We start from the raw sequence: 12,092 nt of genomic DNA on the forward strand, positions 1-12,092 counted from the left end.
GGAAACTGGTGGTCAGGGCTGTACATTGGAGTGATCACTTTCTGGATCATGTTCTTTCTCCTTCCAGCTCTCTCTCCTTTATTGCAACTTGGAACTGACAGGTGGCAGTGGCAGGGTTTGCAGCCCATGTGCTCCTTTTTTTCCCTGCCATTGCTAAGCTTCATTGGTTCTGCTTGCCATTCTGCTAGAAGGTGTGCTACAGCTCTTCAACTCATGTAGCTTCTCCCCTTACTTCCTTCAAGAGAATATGGTTTTCTTCAAGGAAAAGGGCAGTTATTTCCAGTGCATGCCTCTGTGGCTTGGATAGTCATTTCAGGAAAGGTTCTTTCTAGAATGGCAAATAAAATACTCCCATTCCTCTTTATTGGAAGGAACTACAGTGTTGCTGTGCATTAACTGAGGTAAAAGCAAACTTTTATCCTCACAGAAAAATTTGTTGATTTTATTTTTCTCATAAATATTACTTGCCTTCAGTATTCAGCCCACATAGATGACTTGTTTTCCAGTAATGGTAATCTATTTGGTCATTTCACTGCTCTGTGAACAAGGAATTGTGAAAGTGGAGACGTGTTGCAGTGTTCAAGCTCTCACAGAACATGCAGACTGCTGCTGAGAGGGTGGGCTCCCAGACCACAGTTCCTAAGCATGTACTGGGTATCTGAAACTAAATAATTGCCCTAAAATGATGTTGATTAATTTATAATTAAGAGTTATTTCAAAAACAGTGAAGCCTGTGAAGTGTAAATGAAATGGTATTGAAGCATTTTTAAAGGGGCAGTTCAAAGGGTTAGTTGGTCACAGAGAGAGCATGCTAATCCTCTTGACTGTTAATAAACAAAAGATCATAAATGTGTTGTGGTTTTGTAAGGGAAATTGGTACCAGCTGCACAGATGAGACTACCACCCTGTTCTTCCTAGAAGCACCACTTGCTTGCTTGTGATTGGCAAAGGTGGTATCTCCACAAAAAATGTTCTCTCATTCTATTTTCCATAGTTTTTTCACCTTTTCCTTCTTCCTTTTTTCTTTTTTTCCCTAGACACTTCTCTTCTTGCCCTTCTTTCACCATTATTCCTGATTGCACACAGGTTGTGATGCATTCTATTATATGCATTGCATTTAATGCCTTGGCCATTAGATAACACAGTCTGTTCGGAGCTGCTCCTCTGTGACACAGACCCACAGCTTTCTGGAAAGATTTTTCATTTTTAAAGCTGAATTTTAAATGTTAATCTAAAACTTATCCACTGCCCTCTACTGTCAGTTAAATAAAATGCATTGGTTTTTAGATTTTGCTGACGCAAAAGTTGCAATTTGGAGTTACTAGAAACAAGATGCCAGCACGTAGTATTTTAGCAGCTAATGTGCAGCTTATCCAACAGATAAGATTTTGCCACAAATGTGGAAATAAACTGCAACACTGAATAGATTTGTGCATGAAGTGGATGGGAGCACCTCATGGAGGTCATCCCAGAATGATGGTGGAGATGGGCAGAAGTGGCACTACAGCAGATGGTATGTGTGGTTATAATTCATTCTTTTTTTTTTGTATTCAGGAATAAAAGGGATCCCCCAGCCCTCAGCTTTTATACCTACTGCTGAAAGTCATTCCTTTCAACCGCAAGTGAAAACTCTGCCATCTCCTGTTGATGCCAAGCAGCAGCTGCAGCGTAAGATCCAGAAGAAGCAGCAAGAACAGAAACTGCAGTCTCCTTTGCCTGGAGAGTCTCCAGCAAAGAAAACAGAAGGCACTGCAGCCAATGGTGTGACCAGTATATCTAATGGAAGTCCTGCAATTCTGTCTCCTCCACCTATTGGCATTGTTGTGGCAGCTGTCCCCAGCCCGATACCGGTAATATTCTCCAGCAATTTTCTAGAGAAACCACCTTATGAAAGGGTGGTAAATTGCTAGTAACTAAGCAGTGGTGTCAGTGGGATAGAAAAATGGCTTCCATTCAAAAGCTTGGGTACTTCAATGCTTTTCTGTCCCAATGCCTGTGTTATACCACATGAGTTACAGGATTGATACAGAGGGAGCAGAATTCTGATCACATAGGATAGGCCAAGTTTGTCTTTGAAGTCATTGACAGTGGGATTTCATCTAGCAATAATTAAGGTTATATGTGGGAATAATTGCCCTTGAGACGAAGTTTAACCAGATGACAGAGCTGACACCAGTTTTGTGGGTCGCTGAGCCCCTAGTATGGAATCTAAATTGCCTTTCATTGTCCCAGTGCATTTAATGACAGCAACAATTTTATTTTTGCATGAATATCTGTAGTACGGAACATCTTTGTCTTTCAGCCATACAAAACTGGGGGGTGGTGGGAAAGTTATTTGTTTTTAAGATGTTAGCTGGGTTGTTGATTTCTACAGGAAAGCCAATTTTCCTGCCTGATAGTACGTTTGTTTTTAACTTGCTTTTGAGACCTTAACAATGAGCAGTGTTTTGAACACATCCACTCCTCTTTAACCTTTGTATGTCTGTCTTTTTGTTCTATGTGCTGAAGGATTGTATGAGAATGACCCTTTCATTACCAGAAGAGAGACTAGTGTGTAGACCAGTGCCTCATGCCTTAAAAATTGAGGCCACGTATCTGTCTACCAATCCTTAGGCAGACAAATAGAAATTGTCTTGTATATAGTTGAAGAGCTTGTTTTGTTTCAAACTGACATTGACCAGCTTTGGTGTATTGAGCTGTGTTGTCCTTCACCTTTGGACATGGCTTGGGGATGAGGTGGTCTGTGGATGTTGGGGACTTCCTTGCTTCATCACCGCACCTTCTTCTTTCTCTACAGGTGCCAAGGACCAGGCAGCTGGTGACGTCTCCAAGTCCTATGGGATCATCTGATAGCAAGGTCCTGCCACTCAATGTTCAGGTGGTCACTCAGCACATGCAATCAGTCAAGCAGTCACCAAAGACTCCCCAGAATGTTCCCGCCAGCCCAGTTGGTGACCGCTCTGCCCGGCATCGCTACCCGCAGATCTTACCGAAGCCAGCAAATACCAGTGCTCTCACCATCCGCTCTCCCACGACAGTGCTCTTTACCAGTAGCCCAATCAAGACTGTTGTGCCAGCTCCACATGTGAATTCCTTAAATGTGGTAAAAATGACAGCAATATCTCTTGCCCCAAGCAGCAGTAGTGTCCCCGTCAAACAGACACCTTCAGTTAGCAGTAGTGCAGGAGCAGTGGAAGAAGGGAGGACTGGTCCACAGATCAAAAATGGGTCTGTTGTTTCACTTCAGTCTCCAGGATCCAAGCCTAGCACTGTTGTAGCTGCTGTGCCGGCAGTCAAGATCAAAATGGAACCAGAAGCACTGCTGGATGAGAGCTCAGTACAGGGCCAAGAGACCTCTGACATGTCTAAATCCGTAAAGGCAACCCCTGACCTGCCTCCTGCTCAACTACTTAATTTTGAGGTTGCAACCTTGAAGGTTTCAGCTGATGATGTAATGGAGGCAAAACCAGTTAAGGGCTGTGATCAGGGAGCTGAAGAAGCAGGGACCAAATATAAAACACAGTCTGAGATCACACCGGTTTCTTCAGCAGGCAATAATCAAAGCACTCTAAAGCTCTCGGTTGCCAGTCAAAACTTGTCCAGCACCAGCATTGGTTCACCTGCTACTGGTGAGTCTACGATTAAAGACAAAACATGCACTAAAAGTCCAAGAAAACGACAACCTTCTACACTTCAAGATCCCCATATACCACCTGTAAAGAAACCACTGGTGGAGCAGCTTTCAGCTGGTAATGCCGGAGAGGGTCAAAAAGCAAACAGTGTTAAGAAATCTCCAAAGGTTGGATCGTTAGCTAACAGTGACAATACAGCAACACTTCCTCAAGTTCCCAGCAAGGTACCTGTACCTTCTGCAGCTGCAGCAAACTTAGCAGCAGACCTTTCTTTGAGCGCCAATTTAAATACCAGTGATTCTACTTTAGGACAGCAACTTGCATCAGCATCATCTCCAGATATAAAAGTAAAAATGGAAGGAAACATGATTATCATAGAAAATGTTTCAAAATCTGATGGCAGCTTTAACCCAAATACATGGCACCATATTGCCAAAACCTCCGACTTTGCATCTGTGAATTGTGAACAGCAGCAAGATATCAGTGTTATGACTATTGCAGGGCACTCTGGCTCTAGTGACTTACAGGAATCAGCATGGGAGCCAGTGCACTGCGAAGGTATACAGCAGGATGCATACAACCAGCAGTTACAGAGCCAGATCCAAGACTCCTCCTTAGGTCAAATGCAAGCACAGTCTTCAAATCAGTTACCTCTGCAGTCTGAGCTGAAGGAGTTTGAACATACAGTTCCTCAGTCCAATGAAAACTTCTTTTCATTTGATGATGACCTTACCCAGGATAGCATTGTGGAGGAGCTGGTGCTCATGGAGGAGCAGATGTCCATGAATAATTCTCATCCTTATGGCGGTTGTCTAGGAATGGCACTGCAGAGTCAGACCACAGCCCCAGGAGCTCCCGTGTCATCTCATCCAAGCAGTGCACACTTCTACCATTCAATCCATAACAACAGCACTCCGATTCACACCCCGACTCCAACCCCCACCCCGACTCCAACCCCCACCCCGACTCCAACCCCCACCTCTGAAATGATCGCTGGATCTCAGAACATGTCCCGAGAGAGCCCGTGTTCCAGGCTGGCTCAGACGACTCCCGTAGACAGTGCTCTAGGAAGCAGCCGGCATACACCCATTGGCACACCGCATTCAAACTGCAGCAGCAGTGTCCCTCCAAGTCCTGTGGAATGCCGAAACCCATTTGCATTTACTCCCATCAGCTCCAGTATGGCTTACCATGATGCCAGCATTATATCAAGTAGTCCTGTGAAGCCAATGCAGCGGCCTATGGCTACTCATCCTGACAAAACCAAGCTTGAATGGATGAATAATGGCTATAGTGGTGTTAGCAATTCATCAGTTGCAAGCCATGGCATCCTTACAAGCTATCAGGAGCTGGTGGAAGACCGCTTCAGGAAACCTCACGCTTTTGCTGTTCCTGGCCAGTCGTTCCAGTCTCAGCCACGCCACCATGATACTCACTTTGGTCGCGTAACTCCTGTTTCACCTGTGCAGCACCAGGCAGCCCCTGTCAGTAGCACCACCAAGCAAGAGGGCTTTGCTGTTCCTGCTCCTTTGGACAACAAAGGAACCGGTTCCTCTCTCAACAACAGTCTGAGATGCCGGAGTGTGAGCCCTGCTGTCCACCGCCAGCGTAATCTCAGTGGAAGCACTGTTTACCCCGTTTCAAATATACCACGCTCTAACCTGACACCTTTTGGAAGCCCAGTGACTCCTGAAGTTCACAATGTATTTGCTAATATCCATGCAGACACCAGTGCCAATAACATAGCGCAGAGAAGCCAGTCAGTCCCATTGACTGTGATGATGCAGACAGCCTTCCCATCTCTTCAGAAACAAACAAACACTAAAAAAATAACCAACGTTTTGTTAAACAAACTTGATTCTGATAGTGATGATGCAGTGAGAGGTTTGGGAGTGAACAACATGCCCTCAAATTACACAGCCAGGATGAATCTCACTCAGATTTTAGAGACATCCACCACTTTTCCTAGTGCCAACCCACAAAACATTATCAATTCCAGCACTTCAGTTTATGAATTCCAAACACCAAATTACCTCACAAAAAACAGCAGCACCGATCAGATCAGTTTTTCTTCTGGAGATAACCAAGCACAATCAGACATCGGAGAGCAGCAATTAGATTTTAGCAGCACCGTAAAAGACCTTTTAGGGGAGGACAGTCTGCCAACAAACCAGCAGCTGGTGAATCAGGTGGCATCAGATCTCAGTAATGTTGCATCTGTCTTTCCCAGTGACATCAGGTTGTCTTCCGAGCTCTCAGGCAGCATTAACGATCTGAACACTTTAGACACAAATCTACTGTTTGATCCAGGTCGTCAGCAGGGACAAGACGATGATGCTACACTGGAGGAATTGAAAAATGACCCCTTGTTTCAACAAATCTGCAATGAATCCATTAACTCAATGGCTACATCAGGTTTTGAGTGGATGGAGAGTAAGGATCATCCTGCTGTTGAAATGTTGGGTTAATCTTGTTTTATAATATGTATGTAGCACACTGTATCTAAAAGACAGATGTATTGTATTTGTCTTAATGGAAGTGCCTCCCGCAGCAGAAACATTTGCTATGTATTGTGGCATTTTTAAAAATAAGTTTGCTGTACCCGTTGCTCACTTCTCAGCAGGGAAAAGGCAGTCTTACCAATTTTAATCAAATCTCTGAAGGTGATGGGCTGTCAAAGAGCCAGTATTAAAATTAGAATTGTATAGTGTTTCCCATTCAACTTTTCTTACTGTAGCAAGAAGTGGTTAATAGCCAGCCAGTAGTGACAGCTATGGTTGAGGCTTTGGGAGGGTTTTAAGTTGAGCTCATTAGTAGACTTTCCATACTCTGTATTGCTGGTTACTTCTTAGTAGATGATCCTTACTGACCTTTGTCATTCAGGTCTGAAATGCAGGGTGCCTGCAGATAGGTTGCTGGTGGGGAGTGGGTACAAGTCAAGTAGGTGGCATGCAGGTGCCTGATCACTGTGTAGCTGTCTTGGGGACTGCTGAGTGGTGAACTGTGCTAAATCTCTGTAGCACTGGTGCCATTGACATGTGTAGTAAAACACAGAGACAGGAAAAACTATCAGGAATGATCAAGGAAAAAGAAAGATGCACTAAATTTTTTATTTAAGATAAATAAATCTATGTAATTCTTTTATCCATTAACATTCATTGCATACTTGATATTTTAGTTCTCAGTCAGTGTGTTTATATTAGGTAAAATTCATGCAAAAAGATTTTGAGCACTAAGATTTAATCTAGGCATAACAGTACCTATCACTTTAAAATAGGGTGTTTAATTATTTATCAGTGCTAGAGAAGGAATGTGATACTTCCCCTCTTTTTTTTTTTTAAATAAAAGAGCTGCTGGAGCTCATTAAAATACTATTGTTAAATTTATTTTTTTTTAAGTTTGCTCTTTCCTAACCTAGTGGAGGGTGTAGGAAGATGTTATTTTCTCTGTATTTCAGTAGGTTGAGTCTTTCTGTCTTTCTTGCTTGCTCTCTTTCTCTCAAACAAAAGATGGTTAAAATATTAGAAAATGTGGTTGATCTAAAAATATTTCCTACAGAGCTGTAATACTGCCAGGCACTTTACAGATACACAGTAAGACATGTGATCTTTCTTTTGGTAAAACTTCTTTTAAAAGTACTTACTGGTTTATAAGCCTGAATTCCATTTTCATAAGTGATTTGACAGGGCTGGTGAACCTAATTTCTTACTTTTTTTTTTTTTTAAAAAAAAAAGTCCTTAGCTGCTCCTCTGGAAAATGAGATTTCAACTTCTGCCTCACTTGTTCCCTTGAACCAAAAAAGACCTTTTGTTTTATCAGCATGGCATAGATCTCTCTAATGGTGAAAAGAGAAAGGTACTTAACCAGCCATGGCCCTGATGCTAGCAAGAGGACTTGTGGAGGCAAGCTTTTACAAAAGAACTGGTGCACTGAGGATGCTACAATACCATCCTTTAATATTAGTATAGAACTGATGACTTCTCCTGTGAACCGACAGTTACAAAACCGAAAACAGAGCAGAAAATATTCTCCTCTCTTGCATTACCTCTTTGAGCGGTCATGAATTTATCAAGGGGGAGGCACAATAAGTCCCCTTAGATTTACTTAAGGGAAAGATTCTCAGATTCTTTGTGTGATTACTGTTTTTTTTGTTTAAGTGTCTTGGTGGTCTTCTGTTTCTTCAGTTTTTGCTAATGACTTGATATCCCAGTACTGGTCAATTTTTTCGGCAGTTCTGATTCAGCTTGTGCTGCTACACTGGCACTTGAGGTGCTGGTGTACTGCTGTTTCTCTTGTTCTTGCCCCAGTTCATCACCAGTCTGTGGCCTCTTCTGCAGGGACAAACAGTTGTGCCAAGCTATAGCATCTTATGGGGGCTTGATTTCACTGTGTTTGCATCAGAAGTTTTGTTGCTTCATCAGGAACAAACTTGGAGAGTGCAGATCCCTCCTTGAAGCATGTGGATGTGCGATGGTGTGGTTTGCTTCACTTCAAGACCAAGTTACCCTTTTAAGTTTTGTTAAGGAAATGGGGAGGAGAATGAAACCTGCATGGTAGCCTTCTGCTTGTTATCTTGCAGGTGTCTGTCAGTAAGGCTTGAACCATTTTTCTTGTAGACCGAAGTTGCCAAAGGCAGGGCTTGAGTTCTATACCTGCCTGTGGCCTTTTGCCAGAGATGTGGTGAACATCCTGGTACGCCGTTGACTTCATGGGGTCTGAGACACACTCAGCACTTCCTTTTTTTTCCCTCCCTGCCCCCAACCCTGTGTGAAGTGCCAGCACTACTGTGAATAGGTGAAACCTATCTTCCAATAGAGAGTGATGGCGGAGGACATGAGTGCCAGTGCTGCAGCAAGAAGCCACACGTGTGCTGCAGCAGCCCATGTATTTGCATGACATTCTGGCCTCACTTGCAGGTCACTAACACAGAAACTGATGTTAGTTTTTGCCTAACTCCACTAGTTCTTTAAGAACGTTTCTCAGAAAAGCAAGAGTAGATTTAAAGCTTTCGTTCTAAATTATTCAGCCAAATGTTTTTAAAAGTGCATTTAAAGTTATCTTTAAATACAAGCATTATATTGGGCCTAATGTGACTTAATTGGTGGAAATATTCTATAATCAGTGGATTTAAAGCAAATATATGTTTAACTTAGGAAGTGTTAAATTTAGTGGGGATTGTTTCAAGTAAATTCCAAGGCACAGGTACAGCATTGGTTTGTATTATTTTAGAGTTATTTGTGTGTTGGTGTTATAATTAATAATGTTAGGTCCCTGTACTTAGTGCTAGTTAGTTCTTGACTATACATTGAGACACAGCACTACTGCACACCAAATTATGCAATACCCAAGGGAAAATTCTGAGATTCTAACAGATGGAAGCCTGTCTGTGTCAGATGCTCCAAACCGAAGAATTTGAGACAGTTCTGACCCCTTGTTTACATTACTGGCCTCCTACTAACATGAGAAATAAATTATTTTGATAGCAGTTTTTGCTAAAGTATACAAACTAGTGAATTTGTACCCTGTGTACAGTATTGCAGCAAACACTTTAAATTTGGTTGGTTGGGTAGTCCAGCAAACTTTCTGGGTTCATATATTGCACTAAAATTCTGTTGAACCTGTGGCGGGCACATTCCTTAGGATAAATGCAACAAATATTGCCCACAGATTAAAAAAAAAAAGGTAAAACAAAAAAACCCCTTTTTAATGTGTTTCATTATTAAAAGGCAAAATGTCATTAAAAGTGACAGGTGAAATTGTCTTATGTAGCAATGTGCATTGATCTCAATGAGATATTTCTATTTCTTATTCTCTTACATGAGAATATTACAGCAGGAAAAATTAGTTTGCTTCACCATGTTAATACATGATCACAAAACGTGCATGAGTGTTAATGACTTAATCTTGTACAGTACTAGATGTATTCCTGTAACCACTTTTTTTTAAATTCTTTTGCTGTATTGAAACTGGTTCAGCGTTAACCAGGTGAGCATAGTTATTCACAAGTTATTTACTTTTTTATGTTAACTAATTCAGCTTAGTTATTGTTGAATATGTTCCTTTCTTGGATTATTTTTTATTGTTCTAGTGTTGAAAAACATTTTTGCATCATTTTATCACTATAAGAATTCATGAAGTAAATAATTTGCAAATAATTGCAATAAGCACTGACTTCTGAAGTGAAAAGAAGGAAAGCATTTCTTGTGCAGTGCATCTGAGGTTCATATAACAGTCTTGTACTATACTGTGCTTTATTTACTGCACCATAAGAAAAGAAAAATCCCTGTTCCACATTTTCATTTAGTGCAGGAAATCCAGTTTCTCCCCTCTTCCCCAGTGTTTTGTTGTCTGTTGTACTGCTGAAACTACAGTAGTTGAATATTACAGTAGCATTTCAGTTATTTTTTTTATTGAAAGTGCTCAAAAATTGTTTTTTAAATGTTTTCAAAAACAGTAAAAACCTTTTATATTAAAATTGCTTCTGGAGTTTTTTTCTTTACCTGGAAAATATGCATTAAGGTTGACCTAAAATACAGAGCTTTCTAGTTTGTGTGAAGACAGATCACAGCTGCCTAGCTGCACTGGCTGAGCCTGGTCATACACTTAAAGCTGAGCATGAAGGTGGATCTTCCCAGCTGGGATGCCTTGATCAGTCTGTCCCCTCAGAGCAATCTCTTGCGAGAAGCTGGTGGTAATGGGCTTCTGACCATTCACTTTATGTTCCATTTCTATAGGCATTCCTTTTAAGTGGAAAGTACCTGTGTGGTGTTACTATTACATTCAGGAGATAGAAACAGCTGCAGCTTACAGATGAACCTGACAGTTCAAATTTACCATCAAACCCAAGGTTTGATGGCTGAGGCTGTACTTCAGAACCTGCTGGTGATAGTTGTGCTGGTGATAGTTGTGCTGGTTAGGACTGTCGTTGTGTGCAGCTTCTCTGTGCTGCATTAATCCTGGTGTGGGTGCTGGTCAAAGTGTTAGTTTTGCACCTGGGTGATGGCTCTTGCTGTTGTGGCATACAACATGTCATTGCTGGTATAGCCATCCACGGTGGTGGTGCTTGGCTGGTGTTGCTTTCTGATGCTAGTGAAGCACTCTTACAAGATAGTTATGATGCAGGTTGGCTTGCTGCTAAGAAGGGGAAAATACACTGTTTTGATCTATTAAGTCCTTTATCTGGGTTGTAAAATTTTATGTAAACCCAGCAGCGCTCCCAGCGCAGTCTGCATGAACATGATGGAAAAGTATTGCTACAGAGCAGAAACTGGCTACAAGAAAATGAGGGTGAGGATAAATATTCAGGTTTTCATGCCAAAAAGATAGCACTGGTTAGACTCCAACCCAGACTACAGAGGTGCTGAGATGAGCTGGAAGGTGGCAGATTTGATGGTGGCACAAAATCACTTCAGGTTCATCAACAAAGAAAAAGAATCATTAGGGAGACATATATGAGGCAGCACCTGAATGAGAGAGCATCAGAAAGACATTAATTTTAACATTACATTGGAGGGTATGCTATTAATATATCTCACTGGATTGTAAATTAATGTGCTTTAAAAAGAGTTTTCAATAAAAAATTCACAGACACGCTTTCTCCATGGTCACAGTCATAAAAGCAAATTAAAAATCCCCAAAGAATAAGATGGAATATAATGTAGATGTGAAAGGCCATTTTAGAAATAGTTCTTCTGAAGTAATAATGCATTTTAATGGGAGCCTCTCAGCTGTGGACTGGAAAGGATTGGCCTTATTGATTAATAAAAAGGGCCATAAGAGCAAACAAATCTGTGACTGTGCGTGGAAATGGCCTAACAGGAAAGACTTAAGAAGGTAGAAATGTCAGACTAAAGGCATGATCAAAATAACTACCTCAAAATGTTAAAGTCAGGAGCTTTGTAGGTTCCAAAAAGACTAGATGTTTACATGTTTAATAAAGACATCCAGAGTAAATTCTAAACAACTACTTAAAAACATTTTTACATCTCCAGAAAGATAATCTGCGTGTGTGAATGCAGCTGGTATTCTGGTAAACAATTCCCCCTGTCAGGTCATAAGGGTTGCTGTGTTGAATTAGCTGGTGGTTCATGTAGTCTGTACAGTGTCTCTGGCAACTGATACCACCAGAGAAAGGAACCCTGCATTATTAGGTGGTCACAGAATAAATTGTCTCTGTGACAGCTGCTCTCCTATACCAAAGAGCTAGAAGATGAATCTGAACCCAATGCATTAGAGCTGGGGGGGATGGACTAGGTGACCTCCAGAGCTTCCTTCCAACCTCCCTTTGTCAGCATGTGCATCAAGGCTGGAGGGTTGAGTAAACCTACCTGGATCCAACTGTGCAGCATGGCTGCTCTCAGGTAAAGTTTAAGCACAGTATTTGATGATTGTCAAATTCATCTGACAGCAAGCTTCTAATTCTCTAGGCCTCTCCTGATGCATAAGTCAGAGATAACCAAT

The 12,092-nt window shown here is 41.6% G+C and overlaps 1 protein-coding gene across 3 annotated transcripts in view; it reads left to right on the forward strand.

Moving 5' to 3' along the window:
• RFX7 (regulatory factor X7) overlaps positions 1 to 9,328 on the forward strand; it is a 48,864-nt gene extending 39,536 nt beyond the window's left edge. For all 3 annotated transcript variants that reach the window (XM_075100305.1, XM_075100303.1, XM_075100306.1), the window contains 2 exons: positions 1,555 to 1,850; positions 2,798 to 9,328. In XM_075100305.1, coding sequence (XP_074956406.1) covers positions 1,555 to 1,850; positions 2,798 to 6,100 — 3,599 coding nt within the window. In that variant the 3' untranslated portion in view covers positions 6,101 to 9,328. The remainder of the gene's footprint in view (positions 1 to 1,554; positions 1,851 to 2,797) is intronic.
• Positions 9,329 to 12,092: the final 2,764 nt, after the last annotated feature.

The sequence above is a fragment of the Phalacrocorax aristotelis genome, chromosome 7 (genome assembly GCF_949628215.1).
Source record: "Phalacrocorax aristotelis chromosome 7, bGulAri2.1, whole genome shotgun sequence".
Taxonomy (NCBI): domain Eukaryota; kingdom Metazoa; phylum Chordata; class Aves; order Suliformes; family Phalacrocoracidae; genus Phalacrocorax; species Phalacrocorax aristotelis.